General features: G+C 37.1%; 1 protein-coding gene across 16 annotated transcripts in view; it reads right to left on the reverse strand.

Moving 5' to 3' along the window:
* Positions 1 to 115: 115 nt before the first annotated feature.
* The window catches only part of Fubp1 (far upstream element binding protein 1), a 28,539-nt gene continuing 7,461 nt past the window's right edge, over positions 116 to 21,193 (reverse strand). For 4 of the 16 annotated variants that reach the window (XM_048453566.3, XM_048453565.3, XM_048453574.3 and 1 more), the window contains 14 exons: positions 20,031 to 20,193; positions 19,839 to 19,937; positions 19,633 to 19,734; positions 19,306 to 19,408; positions 19,115 to 19,215; positions 18,512 to 18,653; positions 17,824 to 17,984; positions 14,583 to 14,734; positions 14,220 to 14,299; positions 11,402 to 11,530; positions 9,610 to 9,684; positions 5,060 to 5,205; positions 2,526 to 2,572; positions 116 to 1,643 (listed from right to left, as the gene is read on the reverse strand). In XM_048453566.3, coding sequence (XP_048309523.1) covers positions 1,613 to 1,643; positions 2,526 to 2,572; positions 5,060 to 5,205; positions 9,610 to 9,684; positions 11,402 to 11,530; positions 14,220 to 14,299; positions 14,583 to 14,734; positions 17,824 to 17,984; positions 18,512 to 18,653; positions 19,115 to 19,215; positions 19,306 to 19,408; positions 19,633 to 19,734; positions 19,839 to 19,937; positions 20,031 to 20,193 — 1,531 coding nt within the window. In that variant the 3' untranslated portion in view covers positions 116 to 1,612. The other 12 variants (XM_048453563.3, XM_048453569.3, XM_048453564.3 and 9 more) reach the window with 5 other exon arrangements.

Raw genomic sequence — 21,193 nt, forward strand, 5'->3', positions numbered from 1 at the left:
AAAAAAGGCAAAACCACCACCAGCATTTTTTTCACAGTAAATCTTTAATGACAGAAATAAAGGAGAAAAATTTTAACTCAGTATACATATTAAAGACACAAAAAGACAAAAGCACTGTGGTAAGTCATCACTGTACATTTATTGTTTTAAATTAAGAAAACCATAAAGAATACAAAATCACAACAATCCAATGCCCTTTACATACAATGTCAGTAAAGCAAAACTCTAAACCAGTTTGTAAAGTATTCAATTTACCTCCAGTCCAAGCTGCATCTCCCTAAGACACTGTTCCCATCACAGTAGCCATTTTAAGCCAATCTTCTTTTAACACACGGGTAGTTTCTGTAGAGAACACTTTTCTCAGGACGAAAATGCATCGAGCATGCATAAGAAAATATATATATATACTTGCAAATACATTAAAGAGTTTCTTTAGGGTATCAAGAAACTAAAGCCCTGGCATTTGCTTTTTTAAAGCCATTTAAAAAAATTCCTCAATTCGATTGACTGATCAAACAAAAAGCATGGCTATTTTCAGTCAAATTATCTAAGTATTATGAAAATGCATTTTAACGCCAGGCAGAATTTGCAAAAAAATAATAAAACAAAAAAAAAAAGAGAAAGACATCTCCAGTGATCAGTTAATTCTACATCAACATTCTAGACAACATGTTAACTATTTTCAGGAAGAACTGGTTGTATTGGCAAAGCATTCAAAAGTGAATGAAAACTTAGGGAAGCACTTGCTATTCCTATCTAAACTGACTTTAATGAATTAACTACCAAGATATTTGTTTAATACACTTTATAACTAGTATTAAATTACTAGTTTTAATATTAAAATGATTCTCATTACTAAAAAACAAGTTACATTTCTGAAACAAACATCAAAGCAAAGAATACTAAGTTATCACTCCACTAACATGTATGTCATTAAAAAAAATCTGTAAACTTGTTTAAATGAGTTTAATTTCAATCTAAACCATTCAATTTTCTACCTTAAAAATCTGCTGAATTCAAATCAACTGGCTCACCTTTTCTGCTTTCCAGTTTACTTACAAGTTAAGTTTGGTGCTATTTAAAATGCTTTAAACCAGTAAAGGTTTATGGTAATGAATTAAAACTTCTCACAAGATAGAAACAATCCCCAATATCTATAAGCATTCACCCAGATTTCCAAACGCAAACTACAGCTAACCAAAACTTCACAGGCTCTAAAGAGTTACCGACCCAATTAATCTCAATCTCTCTCTCTCTCTCTCTCTCTCTCTCTCTCTCTCTCTCTCTCACACACACACACACACACACACACACACACACACACACACACACACACAGAGTGTGTGTAACAACTATATAATTTTAACAGTTCATGGAACATTTAAGTGAATAGCACTTTAAAATGAAAAGTGATCAAGATTAAGAGCAGGTACATCATCATACCCTATACCATATTATGTATGGGAATACATTTCATATTTCTCAATTATGATTTGCCAATTTTACCTTCTACATTGAGCCCTTCTATGGTCCATGCTCATCGGCTCACCAATGGCATACACTCAAAGGATTCCTCTTTATGGGTAACTATCTCAGGACCTGATTTTATGAGCTATGATTTGGTGCTTGCAGCATCTTCAGCACTGTGTGTGAAAATGAAGGCAGTATTTTTGAATATTTTTCTTTGTTGTAAAGATAAGCAGGAGTTTTTAATAGGATCAGCACATTTAGAAACTGAATTAAAAACAAAACTGATACGGTGCTGCTTTAAGACAGTCATCTTAAGTCAAAATATGTACTAGTTAAACATTTCTAAGAACACAAACATTGTAAACTGGCAAAAAAAATAAATGCAGTGTCAGTTATTAAAATATAATAAATCAGAAACTTGGTTATGCGGACTATGAAGTTATTTGACACAGTTAACATTTCACTGATGCACATGCCTTTTTTTCAAAACTTACTGCCAGTATTCCTTAGTCTTCCTTGTCAGCATATACAAGTCATGAAAACAGAACTGTCTAGGAAACTGACCCAAAATGTTCTTACTGAATCACTATACTTTAAAGCAGTAATAATAAAGGAGGAAAAAAATAAAACCAAAACTAAAACCACAGGCTTGGAAGGTAAAGAAAATGTCCTGTCAGTTATACAAACAGGCTGTGAAGGCTGTTGAAATTTCTGACCAAATGATTTTCTAAGTCTTAACTATTTAACTGTTCTTACTGTAACACTTCTATAACTTGGGAAAAATGGGTACAAAAAGATCTGGATGTTTTCCAGTTATAGCAGCAATCTACTCATTTTATTTTAATCAAAAAAATTAAAATAAAAACCATTACCCAAAATTATAAACAGTTGCTTCAACAAATTAACAGACTTTCCACTAGAATGGTAGCATAAATAACAAAATACATTTGGGGAAGCAGCAGCAGATTGCTTTTGAGTACACAACCACAAAAACCTCACAGGGACAACATTAATGTACTGATATATTTATATATATGTCCTTAGGTTGTGCTTACCTGTTGCTTTTTGCAGCAGAACCTAAGGTGGAAGGTCTGGGAAGGCACTGTGAAGTATAAATAATTGCACTGTTTGCAATTAATAAGGATTTTAAACTTTAAACGAATCAAAATCAACAGCCTCCAATTTGTGAATGATACTGAATTCAACTATTTCCTTCAGTTTAATTAACTAAATGCACCACTTTCCTAAGTCATCCATCTATGCAACATCATGCAATACTGAAACTGTTCATGTCAATACCCTACACTTAATAGTTAACTCCTTAACTATGTATCCATATCTAAATAAGGGTAAAGGGAAGTCACTCAAAGTTACATAAAAACAATCAAAAACATTTCAAAACATCCACAATGAGCTGTACTGTTTTCTGCCCTATTACCTCAACATTTCTGTCCTCATACCTTTTCCTTTAAAGCATATGCAAAACACAGGGTGCTCACCACAGATGATAGAACATATTTATGAAAAGATGCTAAGTGCTACATTGCTTATAATTTGCAATCTGAAAAACACTTCTGTCTTACACATTTCAAGTTTTTCATATCACTATTAAAGATGCATATCTTACACTGAAAAATCTGCATTTTAGGAGCACCGATAGATAATACTATTCAACTTTGTTAATGATCAATCTTCTTTAGCTATTAGCTAAAGCATATCAAAAATACTTACCCATTAAGCTCACTTAAAAAAAAATACAGAACTATGTATTATTCTATGTTAAAAGGCAGTTATGTTTTCCCATGATATCAGCACTGTATTCCAACATAATATTCACACAAATTATAGCAATTGCATTATGTGGAACATCGACAAAGAGACACTGTTGCAGTTCATCAATTTGTCATTCTGATGTACTTACAGTGCAATGCTCCTTGAAGGAACACAATCAAGGATGATACACAGCACAGTCCTCCTCACCCCTACAGAGCTAGTCCTATACTGGCTGGATCAAACCTGCACTTCAACAGACAATGGCAAGACAGACTGTATTTGCATGTAGTCTAATATATTAATATGCAAAGAGCCAACAAATATGCAGAGTAAAACAATGGTTTTCAACAATATCAGAACTTCAGCATGAATGTTAAAAGAGTAATAAAATGATTCAAGTACACAAAAAATTAATTTGATTCAATGATTGGACTTGTGCAATTACAAGACAAGGCTTATCTATAATGCAAAATGAAAAAAGCTTGAACGTTTTCATACCCCAGATGTTTCAATGGCAGATGCAATGTAGCTATATTTTTGCATACTATTTACTTTTCTACCCTAAATTTAGAAAGAAACACACTATTATATACATTGAAAGAGTTGCTTTACATGAAAAACAAAAAGCTTCTTATAAACTACTCAAGTCACTGTCTGAAAACTGTTCAAAATTAGTTATGCTGAAACAGCCTTGGAAATAAGTGAAAAACAGAAAGGTTAACTGTTGTAGCAGCAGTACAGGTCTCATATATAAACAGTGCTCATATATAAAAGAAAATTTCACTGTTAATGCAATGAAGTATACTAAAGATCATTGTATACACATGCAGTTTTTAATCAAATAGAAGAAAAAATGAAGATATCAGGATTACTTGTGCTGAAACAGCCAAATACAACAGAAAAGATCCTCCAATCTACCACTATACTGCAGGGGGAAAAACATGCCAGTGTTTAAAAACTCAGTAATTCATGGGGAAAGCTTATATATTTGTGTATATGTATCTTAATTTATCACTGCTAAGAAATTACGAATCCTTTACCCACATATCCAACTTACCGACACAGGAGGTTTCATATCATTTATTGTAAAGCACAAAACAGGCATTTTAAAAGTGAAAGTATACATTGAAAAAGTACATTTATATCACAAAGCATTGACCACATAATAGTTGCAAATACATTTGCTGGAATGTGTACATCTACACTAAAGACTAAAAACAAACCAATTTTCATTTCTACACAGAAATATTAACCTCCTATCAGTAGTGATAGATATTTTGTACATTTTCAAAATAAAAAAGGGGGGGAAAAACACTACTTTAAACCAAAAACAAAATTAAGATCTTCATCAAGTCGTCTGCATCCATATATTTAACAAAGGTTTTTTTCCCCCACACAATGAAGCAAATACTGTATTGTCCACTTCTTATTATTGGCCCTGTGCAGAAGAGATACATAAGAGATACACAAAAAGTTAAAGAAAATCCTTTAAATGGAGCTAATTCAGGAGTGAATCCTTTAAGAAAGAAAAACTGGTTAATATAAATGATGGTGGCTTCTTGCATGATTTGCAAATCCCTGGGGGAAGAAAATTATTTTTAAAATCAAAGGCATTATAAAAATAGCACGCAGATGCCAGAAAGCATTATTTAAAAACCAAATCCCCAAACACATCACAATTTCCTAGTTATACTTATCAAGCAAAAAGTAACACATTCCCAAACATACAAACATGCAAAAAACATGGTTGGAGCGAGAAAAAAAAAAACCAAAACCAAACCAAACCAAAAAATACAAAAAAGCAAGTGTATTATACCTGAGGAGCTGGAGGATGTTGTGGCATTCCTTGGGGACTTGTCTGGGCATAGTATGCTGCTTGTTGTCTATAGTATTCAGCCCAGGCTGCACTATAATCTGGCTGCCCACCTGGTGGGGCCCCAGTAGGAGCAGGAACTGCTTGACCTTCAGGGAAAGAGAGGAACTTTATTGCTCCAACCATATATAATTAATTAAAAATCTCATAGAATCTCTTGGCTAGTAAAAATAATACCTTGCTTCTTGTAATATTCCTCCCAAGCCTTTGAATAATCTTGTGTCTGCCCTTGTTGACCTAAAGAAAACCCCCTGAACTTTATCACAAATTTCCACCCACTGTTCGTACAGCTTTATAATGACAGGCATAGAGGTTCTTGTTTATCTTGAGTCAGGTTTCACTTAGGCAGCACAGGCTGGCTCATAACTTGTAATCCTCTTGCCAACTTCCCAAGTGCTGGGATTATATATGTGTCTCATTGACCCTTCAGTTACTGTTTATCTTAATTATGCCTTAAAGAGAGAGGAAGGGAGAATGAGAAAAAAAAGGTGCAGCACACATAAAGAAACAAAAAAAAATGTTCTTTCCATCTTAACCACAGATTTTAGTCTTTTAGTTCATCGCACTATCAACAAAGACCAAACAATTGAAACTTGCACAGCCTTAAACAAAGGCAAAGATTCAGACATTATCTTTGACTGGTTTTTGTCCTTGCCATCGTTCTCTGCCCCCAGTGGATTTGAGACAGGGTTCCTCATGTAGTCCTCTTGCTGTCCTCAAACTCAGAGATTTGCCTACCGCTGCCTTCCCAGTGCTGGACTAAAGGTCTGTGCTGCAGTCACCATGGAGGTTTTTGTTCTGTTTTGTTTGTTTGACATTGAGACAGGATTTCAAGCTCCAGTTTGGCTGGCCTAGAGTTCTTGCTATGTAGACCTGGCTGTCTTCATCTTCAGAGAGGTACCTGCCTCTGCCTCCTGAGGATTAAAGGCACGCACCACCACACCGGGCTCACTAATTCTTTTATTCATTTTAGTCATCTGTTATACTGGTCTTAAACTACAATAGAGAACTACTGATATTTGTAAGTATTTAAAATCAGTACTTCATAAAAAACATTTATAAAACACACACACACACATGCCATAACACAAAAGACCTACTGTGTTCATATCAGAGTATAGTTTTGCTAAAAATAATCTAGCAGTTGATAAAAAGGACAAGATCAATGAATGAAACAAATAAAACTCAGCTTCCATGAGTAGTTTTGTTGCTTCTGAGCAGAGTGACCATTTTGAGTTATCAAATGAGAAATACAGTCATCAAATCATAGGACTACTGGACAGATTCTGTAAACAAAAACAAGTTAACTGCAGAGACAGTTTCTTGGTAGGGACATTATTACAATAGTTAGGAACATAGAGTATAATATATTTAAAATAAACTAGCCTGCAACTTACTTTGTAATGGCTCAGGCATAAAATATAAACCAAGTACATTTAGCTGAACACACCGGCCAAACCTGTGACTCATACAATTTCCCCACCTTTTTGAAACTGCCAAGGCAAAAAACTAAAAAAAGAACACGTGCAGTATGTATGTGGCTACATGAACATGGAGCTCTGTGAGAAGACAAAAGGGACACCTTTTATATTTTAGTTTCAGAGAGCATCCTGTCATACACTGTAAAACGTGTTCACAGAATAAAGGTCAGCCATGTGAACAAAACCTGAGATCTATGACTTAAAATGCACGGGGTGGGGGGCTTGTTTGGGCATTTCTAATACCACAAAAAAAAAAAATCCCTATTTCTACTTTGTTTCCATAAATAACTTCTCAGTTTAACATTTGGATCTTATAAGAAGATAAATATAATTCAAAATAATATTTAGAAAACTCTCCAACAGAGTATAAAATTCACACAATATCCTTTATAAAACTGTACACGAGAGCAAATCTGGCTATGCACAATGACATAAGATACTTATGGATGGACATGTAAAGCACCCTTCAGACTCACAGTCTCTATAAAAAAAAAACCCAAATCTGCAAACAACTCTGACCACTAATGACTTAATTTGCTCTAGATTTCAGACACCCATGTCCTTTCCCTTTAGTCTCTATCTTTCTAACACTGGAGTCTGGTCTACATCTTAGCAGGACACTACCCAATATTTCCATAGAGCTCAATAGAAAGCGTCACCATTTTCTACAACAGTGTAAGTGTCGTCCTTATTAAAACACATCACAATGCTCAATTATCTCTTGATAGACCTGCATTTGTTCCAAAGCTATGTCCTCTGGGCTTCAAAGTATTAGATGCCTTCACAGTCCACCACATTAGTACTTAACAATGTAAGGGCTTTAAAAAAATTGTGCTGTGTGTGTTTTATGTGTGTTCGGGCACAGAAGCCATGTATGTATGTATGTCGATACCATAAATTTGTAGTATATGTCTTTCTTGTTACTAGGTTATCAGTGTTTTTACCCAAGATGACTTCACCTACTCTCCTCTAAACAGGAATTACCTTACCTTTATCTGATGTCAAATTCTTTACTGATTACAGAAGTTTTTATTAAACCTGCAACCTCAGCCAGGCGGTGGTGGCGCATGCCTTTAATCCCAGCACTTGGGAAGCAGAGGTAGGTGGATCTCTGTGAGTTCGAGGCCACACTGGTCTGCTAGTTCCAGGACAGCCTCTAAAGCCACAGAGAAACTCTGTCTCTAAAAACCGAAGGGGAAAAAAAAAAAAAACAACCCAACATAATAAAACAAAAAAGACAACAAAATAAACCCTGCAACCTCTACCACTCTGTATTTTGCTCTTCACAATGACTCAAAATATCTTTTCCTTCACCTATAAGAATCTTCGGAGCTGCCAGGCACACGCCTATAAATTCCAGCACTTGGGGAGGCAGAGGCAGCCATATCTTTTGGAGTTTGAGGCCAGCCTAGTACAAGGCAAGTTCCTAGACAGCCTTAACTGTTGTTATACGGAGAAACCCTGTCTTGAAACCCTGACAGAGGGAGGGGGAGAGGGAGGGGGAGAGAGACAGAGACGTTATCTTTGGTGTTTTCGAAGCAGTTCACAAGGACTATAATTATGAAACATGGTCAGCCTATTTGGGAAAGAAAGAAAAATGCCTTTGGAGATAATCCACACACCTACACACACGACTGAACCCAGAGCCCATCTATGCTAGCCAAGCACCGTACTACCTAAACTAGACCAAGAGCCTTCAAGACTTTTTTCTCCTCTATTTTCTTCTCTCTTCCATTTCAAACACACTGGTCAGCAAGTTCCTGGAAAACAGCTCTCCAACTGGGGTTACCAGGACATGCACTGGCTGTGTTTGGCTTTGTAAGATGCAATGGGGATTTGAACCCAGATAGTCACAGAATGGTGTGCTGGGAAGTGCTAGAAAGCAGAAAACTAAAATCAAAGTGAGTTAAAATGTCTATATTCAACAAAAGCTATAATTAACTAAACAAAATTGATTTAATGTCATGTAAACAAACAGCACGCTGTAACTCATTCTACCACAATCACCTATGTCAGTTAGCAGGCCGTGGTCTCCAACAAATCAACACACATGGTGAAATTACACATGGAGTTAACGCTTTTTGGCCTCATCCTACTCAATTCCTTATTTTAAAAAAAGTACCGTTATTTCAGTAGAGTTAAGGTGGCTATATGCCTTGACCACTGGCTATCACAGAATGATTAATACATTTCAACTATTTCTCTAAAGTGCCCCAGTTGAGATAACAAATTATGTATTCATGCTAATCACACAGAACACTGTTTCAAGGTTAGAAAGTTTCTAGTACAAATGCTTAACTGTCATAACCTGCCTGAGATCAGTGAGGTTAAAAAAAGTAAGCTAGCATATCTGTGAAGTCTCAGGAGTATGACGCAGCATCACTTCTCTAAACAGCTGTGCAAGTAGGAAACTTCTTTAATCTGGATGCAGCTTTGTAGAAAGCTGTATATCCAGCTGGAAGTACTTTCACATAACCATCATGGCTGTGTGCGGCATACACTTAATAGTTGTCAAACACAAACTTTTTTTTTTTAAAAAAAGTCATCATTTTTCCTTTTCAATGCATGCAAATGTTTAAGATTAAAGCAATCGTCACTGTGTCTTAATTTCCTGCTTATTTGACAACAAAATTGAAGATGACACATACAATCGCTTTGCTTGGGCTCTAAAATTTAACCTTATTCTAGTTAGAACATCACACAAAAGTATAGCAATAATTAAAGCCATATATTACTTTCTAGTAAGGAAATTTCTTTTAATTAGTAGCTTGCTGACAAATGTATTTCCTTGCCATATAAGCACAAATTTAAGAATTTCTCAGAATGTTCTTAATATGCTGCAAGTTCAATGATTTTTAGAATGACACCCTTGTTATTCTTAATTTGAACATGATAAAAATATGGATCATTTATCTAAAATATTAAAAACAAATTTCTAAGCAAAATCCAGCTTTCTAATACATATTTACTAAGTTCTTTGATTTAATTAATGAAATTAAATATACAGCATACCCATTTTCTTGTAGTACTCTTCCCAAGCCTTTGTATAATCAACCTGTCCAGCTGGAGCTGGATTCTGCTGATCTCCTTGTTAAAAAACAAAACAACAAATAAAACAAAACAACAAACAAGATTTAAGTTTCGAAGGCAATTCTGCACCATGAACATGGAGTTCGCACTATCTATCATGGAGCTGTAAACCGCAGTAGTGTGGGGACACACGACAGTGGCACGAAAGGACGCAGAGAAACTGCTAACAAGGGCTATTAAGAAAACGCACTTGAAAGAAATACAGGACATGAGGTTTCTGGCCATTTTTAAGTACAAAAGTTAAAAAGCTGAGAACAGTTTTCAAGCATTAGAATAGAATGTCAATGGTTTAAAAAATAAGCAGATATTCAATCATGCTATTTTTATTAGGTATGTATTAGCATGCATGTATATAAGCATATTTAAAAAAACTTTTCTAGATTGTTTTATTTCTGTATGATTGTTTTGCCCACACATGCTTATTTGCACACTGAAGGTGTCTGGTACTCTCAAAGGTCTCAAAGGTCAGAAGAGGGCACTGGATCCCCTGAAATTAGTTACAGTGTGAGTCACCATGTGGGTGCTGGGAATCGAACCTGGGTCTTCTGCAGGAACAAGTACTATTAAGCGCTAGCCTCAAAACATACTTTCTAGTTCTATTTTAGAAAGGGTTACGATCAGTGACATTTAAATACCAATGAGTATACTTGGTCTGGTTTCAAAATTCTACCCTTGAAAAAAAAATGAATGAATCATTGATTGGAGCTCAGAAGACAAAGTATCTTACTGTGTTAGGTACTAAGGAAGCACCTGAAGAATGTCAGAAGGACACCAGAGCCACCTTGAAGATAATCCCAACCACCCAAATCTAGGACAATATAATGAAAGCAGTTAAAAAAAAAGGAAAACTATTCCTTGCAATAAAATAGCAACTAATATACAATGATAGCAACCAACAGTTAACAGTTATAGTAATAGTAGTTTAGTAAGGCAGGCTACTAATAGAGACTACGGCTGAGGGAAAAGTTTGATGAACAGACTAGTGATATAATTCCAGTAAAATGTACCAAAAAATACTAAGTAATTCCTTATAGTAAGTGGTGGTACCATAGAACAAAAACATGGCAGATCAGGGTTAGTACTCCAAGGGACCTAAGCTGACAGCTACCTAACAACTGAGTTATACTCTTTAGAGACATAAAAGGAAATACCAAGAAACTGCTCCAGCCTGATTAGGTTTAACAGATCTAATAAATATGTTGTATGATACCAGATTATCTCGACAGAAACACTGGGACAACTGGTGAATCTAAGCAAGGGCCGTGTAGAGCAGTGGCGTATCAATGTCGAGTACGGACTCTAAAAGACCATGACGGTTATTCATTTTGGAATGAGTACACAAGTATGTATAAGGATAATAAGACTTCATGTCTCCAGCTACAGTTTTCAGTAAGTAGTGCTTTTCATAATTAACAGACATCTATATCCGGTAATGGAGTAAAAGGGGAACAGAACAAAGACTAAAGTTTATTACTATTTCAAAGTGATTAAGCATGCCTACCCACAGTCACAATGACTCTTCAAAACCTTAGGCCTATGGATCTAACCTAGTGATATTGTATTAGCACAGTATGCACAAGGTCCAGGGTTCAATTCCCAGGATTGAAAGTAAAATAAAGGAAATTTTGGTATGAAACACTAGTAAACATATATAAATCAAAACACAAGCTTTGGCTTTAAAATAGAAAATAAAATTTTTAATTACCGTAGTTACCTTGACCGTTCGTTTGAGTTGTAGTTGGTGCACCTGCAGGAGCTGCAGGCGGGGGCTGTGCCTGCTGTTGGTAATAGTGGGCATAGTAAGCAGCCCAAGCTGCTGAATTTGGATCCGTTCCTGCCTTAGCTACAATTTAAAATTAGAAAGAAAAATTTCAAGGTTTATATGTAAACTCAACAATCAATGTTTATCTTTCTGGCGATTCCTTAAAAACCGAAAAATTGACAACAGCAAATAAAACTTTTTTCTTTTAGTATCATCATTGTTAACACTTAGCTTTCAGTTCAGAAACTTGGGCCTCAGGTAAAGTAATTTCCTAGGTTACAAAACTAATGAATGATGGAAGCAGGATATGAAGGGTTGAACTTTTGCCTTCAAATCGTTTGCCTCGGCCTAATCCTGTATCTTTGCTCCAACCCCCCCACCCCCGCCGCCAAAAAGTTCAGCAACAGTTCTGTAGAAGACATCTACAGGCTAATTTGTACAAAAAAAGAAACAGTATTTCACCATTGTCAAAACCTTGAAATTATTCTGTAATTTAATTTTTCTACAATCATTAGCATATCCCAAGCATAGCATTATCACTTGATATTTCCTGCAAAAACATTTTTGAAACCATGTCCCACGTGACTCAGGCGGGTGTACAATGCATCTACTTCTTAAGTGCTGGAATTAGGTGTGTGTGGCCTCCGCTGTCAGTGTCTTTCGGATATCAACCTCCTAGCTTATCCTTTTGTGTAGGTGCGTGGGGGAGCATGCTTGCTCACGTGTGCACATGTGCATAGAGGGTAATGACTGACTTTGGATATTCTCAAACTGTTTATCTTTTTTATATAACTAAATTTATTTTACTTCTAATTATGTATTACATGTGCATCTACACAATTGTGCAGGTTGGTGAGGAGTCTTGGGAAAGGAGTTATGGGTGAGCAAAGGTCAGGGCTCCTCCTCAGCACTACAGTCACTAACAGCTCTTATCCAGGTGGTAGGAATGGACCTTAGGTCTTCATGCTTGTCCTTTCCATCAGCCCCATTTCTCTCTTTTGGGACTTCCCAACACTCAAAGTTTTAAAAAATGCTGGACTTGTCACCAGCCACCACGGCCTCTGATTATGATTAGCATCCCCTGCACCAAGCTTTCTTTCCTTTCTTAACCTAAACAAGTGTTTTCTTTGTAACTAGAATGCACTGAGAATCACCATTCTTTAACATAGTATCAGTCCAATTATCCACTTAAGATATAGAAAACAGTCTTAGGTAAAAAACTCAAATCAACCAGTTATAGGACTATAACTAACCTATCTGATTTTAAACCTAAACAGATAGCTATGAGGCACCATGTGGGTGCTGAAAATCAAACCCAGGTTCTCTTGAAAAGTGGCTACTGCTTTTAACCACCGAGCCATTTCTCCAGCCCTTATAGAATTTCTTAACCACAGTAGCTATCCCAAACATCACTCATAGTGCAATCCTATACAATCTAAGTTACTCGTAGAAAGTCTTTCACTTTATCATGCCACTCCTAAATGCTTGTTAGAATGAAGGAAACTCTTCCACACCCTAAAAGTCTATTACTGTTTACACTGGGAATGCACCTTAATAGGCTTAGTTCATCACACTCAGATACTGGCAAGTTGCCAGCCTTCCTTCCTTCCTTTTTTTTTTTGAAAGATTTTTCTTGTGTAGCCCTGGCTGTCTTCAAACTCATGAGATCTGCCTGCCCCTGCCTCCTGGGTGCTGGGACTAAAGACATGTGCCACCATCACCTGGCTCAAGCAGCTTCTTTCTAAATAATAATTATTTTTTTTTTTGGCTATGTTTAGAGTATTGTTTGCATGCATGCCTCCAGGCCAGAAGAGGGTGCCAGATCCCATTACAGATGGTTGTGAGCCACCATGTGGTTTCTGGGAACTGACCATGACCTCTGGAAGAGAAGACAGAATAACTGCTGAACCATCTCTCTAGCTCTCAAGTTGTTTCTTAAATGAACAGAAGTTGTGTGGTTATTTGGTGACTGAGCAAAGATCCTATGATAATTTAACATTATTAGGCTACATTAAAACTTAAAATATTTAACAAATCCAGCAAAGCAATTATATTTAACGCAATTGCTTTGTTTTTTTGGGGGGGTAAAAATATTATGTAGAAAGTAATCCACAACGAAGAACACAGTTTTTGAAATTTCTCCACTGAATTCTAAACTACAGAGGCTGGAGTGTGTGTGTGTTGGGGAGGGGGAGGGAAACAAATTATAAGTGGATGGTTTTGCTTGGGATAGAGGGGAAACAAAACCATTTCGTGAGAATGTAAATGAGAACAGAATGATAAAGAAAATTCAGATTAGAAGAAAAATTAAATGTATTTTAGAGTTTTGGTATGCAATGGGGACTTAATTTTTACTAATATTTTAAGGTATCTTATCAGCAATAAAATAATTTATTTTCATCCTCTTTGAGAACTTCGCAGTGTTTGATACATTTACAAAGTTACAACATATGAAACAGCAATGTTATTTAAAGATTAAGACACTATTTTTTTATAGCATTTGATTTCAGCTTTCTGTTTTAATAATTTAAAAGTTAATTTTAAGCCAAACTGAGCTATACAGCACTGTAAGAGAAGCTGAGGACCACACTGAGCTTTAGGTTGAGACCTTGGCTCAAAACTTCAGAGATAAAAACATTCTATCAGTCTTACACTGCAGGAAGACTGTGCCCAACACTGCAGAAAAACAGCAAAGATGTTATATACCAAATAGAGTCATAGACAATTTAAGACTGTATGTAACAAGAAGTAGTAGGTAGTTATCCTCTACCTGGGTCAGGAGGAGCCTGCTGCTGCCAATGTGGATATGCATTTCCCCATCCTTGGGGAGCATATGGAGCTGGAGGACCACTGAAAAGACAACACAAATACCATTTACCAAAAGCCAGAATCTCTATTAAAAGAAATAAAAATTTGTTTTATGTGTAGGTTCTGCCTGTGTATGTGCAACCAACCATATACCTCCAGTGTCAGGTACCCTGGAACCGGAGTTATGGATGGTTGTAAATCACTGTGTGCTGCTGGGAACTGAATCCAGGTCCCTCTGTAAGAGTATTGAGTGCTTTTAACTGCTGAGCCATCTCAGACTAAGATCTTTAGGGAAAGCCCAGAACCAGCGACATTTAGTACTTACTGTGGAGCGGGACCAGGTGGTCCTGGATTGTAAGGTGCAGGGTTGTATGGTCCCATTGGAGTTCCAGGCCCTGGAGGCCCAGGAGGCCCATGAGGACCTGGAACCCCATGGGGCCCATGGGGTACAGGTGGCCCTAAAGGATTTACAGGGCCCTGCAAAAAGAAAAAAGAAAAACCAAACAATAACAAAAAGGCACACAGAACATACAAAATACACTCAGTGTAATGTGGCTAAGCAACTCAAAGGCCAACTACTCTTTCATTTCTACACAAGTAACAAGTTTAAATTTACCTTCCTCTCCTGAAGCTGCAAAAAACCCTCAGATTATGCCATGTGAAATTCATTAAAATGAGCACTAGCAAATTCCCTTTAGCTTTTGACTCCCTTTCAAACAATGCTATTTCTCATTCATTTTTTTTTTAAAAAAAGAAGACCACCTAGTTCTTTTACTTTCCTAATATCAACCATTCTGACAATATATTTCCCAAACCCCACACTGTCTAGGGAATACTAGACCCCCAAACAACTTTCTGTCACAGGAATCTCATTTAAACCAATAATTTGAATTACCGTCCTCATTTTGTGCCCATCCTAACTTTCTAAATAGCATATAAAGTTCCTTCACAGTTGATACAACACTTCACGGTTATTCTATATAACCTCATCACAACACTTTACCATTCCTCCCTAATCTGGAGGTAAGATCTCACTGTGCAGACCAGGCTGACTACTCATGAGATTGGTCTGCCTCTACCTTCGAAGTGCTGGGAGGATTAAAGTCACGTGCTATTATACTTGGTTTCATTTCTTTTTCTGATAGGACACCCTGTAAAACCTACAAGAATCATTAGATATAAATGTCCTAAAACATTTTTTTTACAACTGACAACTAATATTAATACTTTTGAACAAAATGCTTACAATCTTAAGGGCTAGAGAGAAGGCTCAGAAGTTAAGAGCAGTGGCTATTCTTCCAGATGCCCTGAGTTCAATTCCCAGCAACCACGTGGTAGTTCACAACCATCTATGAGATCTGGTGCCATTTTTTGGTGTGCAGGTAGAATACTGTATACATAATAATCAATATTAAAGAGCACCACATCCACCAGACAGTGGCACACCATTAATCCCAGCAACTTGGGAGGTGGTTCTCTTGTGAGTTCCAAGCTAGCCTGGTCTACATAATGAGTTCCAAGCCAACTGTTACACAGAGAAACCCTGTCTCAACACATGAACAATAACAAGAGAGCACCACATCCCCTGGTGCTTGAGTTATAGGCCTTCTGGGAACTCAGTTTGGGTTTTCTAGAATTGTTACTGCTGTGCCATCTCTACAGTCCCAGAAAATGCTTCTCCAATCAAAATTATTTTCCTTTGAGTATGAACATGCACGTGCCACACTGTGAACGAGGGGACAAATTTGGTAGCTGGTCCTCTCCTGCCACCATGAGAATTCCATGCACCACTCAAGTCATCAGTTCTGGTGGCACATCAGTTGGTTCTTTCACACATTAAGCCAACTGACAAAATATCTAAACTCTATTTGGCTATCAACTTCCTCACTACTAATGTTCACTAGAACATTTATGCTTCCTTAGGAAGCACTAAACCAAACTGTTAATATTATTTCTCAATATGACCCAACAGAAACCCTGATCTAGGTCTAGTAGGCTAAGGAAAAAAAATCAGCTGGAGATAGTGGTTTATGCTCCTTGTTCTACCACTGAGAGGAAAAGGCAGGCAGACCTTTGCATTCAAGGCCAGCCTAGTCTACACCGTCTCAAAAACAAAGCCAGAAAAATGAAAATGTGGTTACCCATCTATCTACTATTTGGTGTCGGTTTTTGGCATTGCTTGACTTACAAATATCTTCAGTTTATGAACAATTACAAGGTGTACATTCAAACTTAAGAGATTTTTGATACTTCCTTTGTTGTTAAAAACAACAACAACAACAACATCAACGCAGTGAACCCCTATCTGCCTCATTATAAAGCCATAGCGGTCAAGTCTCTGGCTCTTGCACCACCAGAAAACTTTCAAAAATTGACCACGTGCTGAAATCACTTGGAGTAACTTTGCTTTTTCTTTTTTTTGCTTTGTTTTCTGGAGACAAGGTTTCTCTACGTAGCCCTAACTGTCCTGAAACTCACTGTAGACCAGGTTGGCCGTGAACTCAGAAATCTACCTCCAACAGCCCTCCAAGTACTGGGATTCAAGGCATGTGCCACCAACGCCAGGTGGAATATCTCTGTTGAAATAAGACACTGTTCTATTCTACTTTCATTTTATTTCTGTGTAAGGTGCAATACACTTAGTATGCTGTCTCCATGTGACTTGTTAGTGTGGGTGCAGATGCATAGGTGCTTGTGGAAGCCAGGATCAACACAGACTCCAGTGTCTTTCGCTGACTGGTCTCTCTAAGTGAACATGTGATATGGGAATCCCCTCTGTGTGCTGTCATTCCCATTAATGATTAAAGAAACTGCCTTGGCCTGTTGATAGGGCAGAACTTAGGTAGGCGGGGAAGACAGAACTGAACACTGGGAGAAGGAAAGAGTCAGGGAGAAGCCATGGATCCTCTGCTTGTGACAGACGCCAGTAAGAATCTTGCCGATAAGCCACAGCCATGTGGCGATACAAAGATTAATGGAGATGGGTTAAATTAAGATGTGAGAGTTAGCCAATAAGAAGTTAGAGCTAATGGACCAAGCAGTGATTTAATTAATACAGTTTCTGTGTGGTTATTTTAGGGCTAAGCTAGCCCGGGCGGCTGGGAACCAACAAGCAGCCCCCTCCTCCTACAAACATGAAGCTCATTAATTTTGCTGGGCTAGGTGGCCAAGGAGCTCCAGAAGAACCAAACCAGTCTACGTTTCAAACCTCTGATGATTGGTAGCCAGCCCAACAGTCAGAAATTATAAATTACTTCGGCAGAATGGGAGATAAATATCTTAACTCATTACTTTGACACAGCAGGGATGGGTAGTGTGGGCCTTTATAAACACTGAACTCCTTTAACTAGTTAAGCCACCCAACTGCTGCCAGATCTAACATTATCTCTGATCTACAGACACTCAACTGTCAAGTGGCATGCTTAACAAGGATATTCGTCATTCTGGACATCTTTCCTATGTTGTTACATGATCGTGTACTATACCACAAAAGCTCAATTTCAGATGACAACCTATACATTTTCCCATTAAGTACTACATTATTAAGAAGTTTAAAGGGTACTCACCCCAATCTTCTCTTCTATGAGTTGCCGAGCATAGTCTATTTGCTGTGGAGTGCCACGAATTGTAAATAACTTCATATTAGGATCTGCATTAGGAGGAGGATTTCTCTGAAGCTCTATTCTTGCACCAGACTGCTGGCTTATGCTTTTTATGGTTTCACCTCCTAAAAAAAAGAGAAAAAAATTAGCTCAAAGAATGTAAGAAATGCTATAATTTAAAAAGCACCCATTTAATAAAGTTTGATAGTATTCCATTGGACAATAATTTGTTAGGATTTTCTACTTATTCTGGTCTTCCATCTACAACTCATACCAAATACAGTAAAGTCTATTCAAATATATAAATCCTTGTTTTACTGGTCTAACTAGGTAAAACTTCAATAAAGAGCTTTTGTAGGAAACAAAAAAGTTAACCTAAATACAATCCCAAAAACCAAAACCAAACCAGTCACCAAAATCAATTAGGATCATGTTTTATTTCTTCAACGGATAACTGACCCCTTTCCCTAGAAGCCAATGAAACACAAATCCCATTTTTAACAAAGTGTTATTTTAGTTGCCATGTAAAATCTCTTTCCTACTAAAATACTTCCAAAAACAACAACAAAAAAATCAATACCATTTGTGTACAATAAAGTGTCCAGAAAAAAAAAAATCAGTTATGTTTCACAAAGAATTTAAAATACATTGCCTTTTCCAATTATCAATCCAGTTTTCCCAGTTGGCACAATGAAATTAAATTCCTGTAGTCCACCAGGTGGTCCCATATTCCAGTTGCCTTGACCTCTACCTCGTCCTCGCCCACCAGGTCCAGGTCCACCAGGATTACCAGCCTGAAGGAGGAAAAAAAAGAACAAAGAAATGCTTTAACAAAATTTTTTATCTCCAAACTTTCCTATTTCTCAACAATGAAATTAAGAGATGATTTAAATATTACTTGACAAAAATATTCAATTAATCAATAACTTCCTTTTTCTTTTGAAACAGGATTTCTGTGTAGCTCTGCCTGTCTTCACATAACTGTGACAAGCATTTAAGGAGTCCTTCCCGGACCTCTCCATGTCTGCCATTAGACCCTGTGGAGTTACATGAACACTTGTCCCTGTGCTGTCTTCTACGTGTCTCAACACAGGTTTTGACACCCTATTTTTTCTGCAGCATTTCTTCTGCCCTTAAGATGTTTATCTTAAAACAATGTAAATGTTTAGTCATTTTAATACATCAACAGATTCTAATATAATATGGAGGGGCACTTTCGGGTATGATAAAAATTTCCAATGAAAGGAAATCAAACCTGCACACTCCGTAGAAGGTCTGTGATAATCTCTGCGGCGTGCTGACATCTGTCGGGAGGCCCTGTTATCTGTGCTATCCTATCAGGTGTTGTCCCATCATCTACAAAAAAAGGAATCGTGACAAAACAATTATGAGTGTCGAGATTAATATATCCATCAATTCTTAGAACACCAAATATTCCTTACTTACCTGGCTTAAACTGAATTCGAACACCAGCATCATTTTGTATTTTTTTGATCATTTCTCCATTTCTTCCTATTACGATGCCAACAGCAAATCTTGGAATTGGGACCTTAAGAAAATAAAAGATGAAGTATATTAAAAAATACAATTCTCAAAAATTCATCTCCACCAAATCATAATATAGTAAATGACCATGTCAAACATTAACAAGATAAAAAATACCCCAAGGAAGAAATCGAGAAAAGGGACATATAAAAAGAATTCAACTCCGAAGAGAACACGAAAGCACTTTATGGACCGGGATGCAAGTCCGGACCCAGCATGCTTACTCACATCTATCCCTTCATTTCCTCCTATTCTTGAGCCATACTCATTCCGCACTTCTCTGAAACCACCTTGATCACGAATTAACTCTAATACCATTTCCTTGGCTTGCTAAAATAGAAAGTTACCTAATTTAGAAAAATTCTCAAAACAGTTTAGCACTTATTGTCACCCCCCACCCCGCCGTTTTATATAAATGACAAAGTGAGGTTTACCTGAACTTTGTATGGGTCACCCGTAATCCTAAGAGGTTTATCAGCACCAGTATTTTGAGGCCCATCTTGAATCATAACCATTTTAACACCAGCCCGTTCCTATTATAAATCACGAAAATAATGCAAGTTAACAAAAAAATAATAACTGGCTTTTAAAAGACTGAATAATAATAATTGTTACAATAACAGTACCTGAAGCTGTTTAATAGTCTCTCCCCCCTTTCCAATAACAAGTCCTGCCTTGCTGGCTGGAATCATGATTTCCTGAACTGCATTTCCAGGTCCATCACCATGATGAAAGCCAGGTGCTGGTCTTCCCTTTTCAACAATCTGGTCCAGTAATCTTTTTGCTGATCTGTAAACAAATTAATATAAAAATGTGTAGCATAACCAACTTTATCCAAAAATGAAACATAACAGAGTCAACCAATTTGATCCTAATCATTGGTGTCACACAGCAGTTGAATTTGGATGCACAAGCATGGTGAGAGGCAGAAGAAAAAGCAAAGCCAAAGGGCAGTAATAAAGCGATCATGAACCAAATAAATACAGTAGTCTAGTCATAAGGAAGATGTCTTGAAATAGGAAGAAATGGTCTTAGACAAATGAACACAAGGGAAGGCTATTTTTCAGTGTAGGATGAGGCAGTAACTTTTCACAACTTTTAAGTTTTCAGTAAATAAGCCTAAGTAGGTGCAGTGGCTTGATTTCATGAGCCCAATAAAATACTCTTGTCTAAGTTGCCTTCCTTGGTGTTTTGCCACAGCAATGGGAATTAACTAGACACTGAGTGAGGCAGGGGTGCAGACACCTTTGGGAGGTGAGTTTGAGGTCAATCTGACCTACAAAGGGAGTTCTAGGACAGCCAGGGCTATAAAGTGAAACCTTGTTTAGAAAAAACAAAACAAAACCAACCACCAAACAACAACAAAACAAATGACAATGAGTGTTGAAGATTTCAGTAGTTTTAGATGACATCGTCAACTTATTTATATGTAAGTCAAATCAAGCTTTAGTAATTTTGTGTCTATGAATACAACTCATATATATATGTGTTTAGGCCAAATTACAACCATCAGTGCAACTCTTGGCATAGTATCACCTTTTAAATAGGGTCTTCTCAAGGGCTTTAAAGCCATGATCAGTGTAGGCTGGCTGACCAAGCCCCCAAAGCCTGCATGTTTCCAACACTACAAGACTGCTCATATTACCATGCCAAGTTTTTTGGTTTTCGCTCTTAGGCACAAACTCAGTTTTTTCTACTTGGAAGGCAAGAACCTGGATGTCTGTGTTAGCTCCTTGATCCCTGTTTTTAACAATTTTCCGTCTTAGATGATGATCCCTATTCAAGAAAG

This window comes from Myodes glareolus, chromosome 17 (assembly GCF_982192425.1).
Source record: "Myodes glareolus chromosome 17, mMyoGla1.1, whole genome shotgun sequence".
NCBI classification, from domain to species: Eukaryota; Metazoa; Chordata; class Mammalia; order Rodentia; family Cricetidae; genus Myodes; species Myodes glareolus.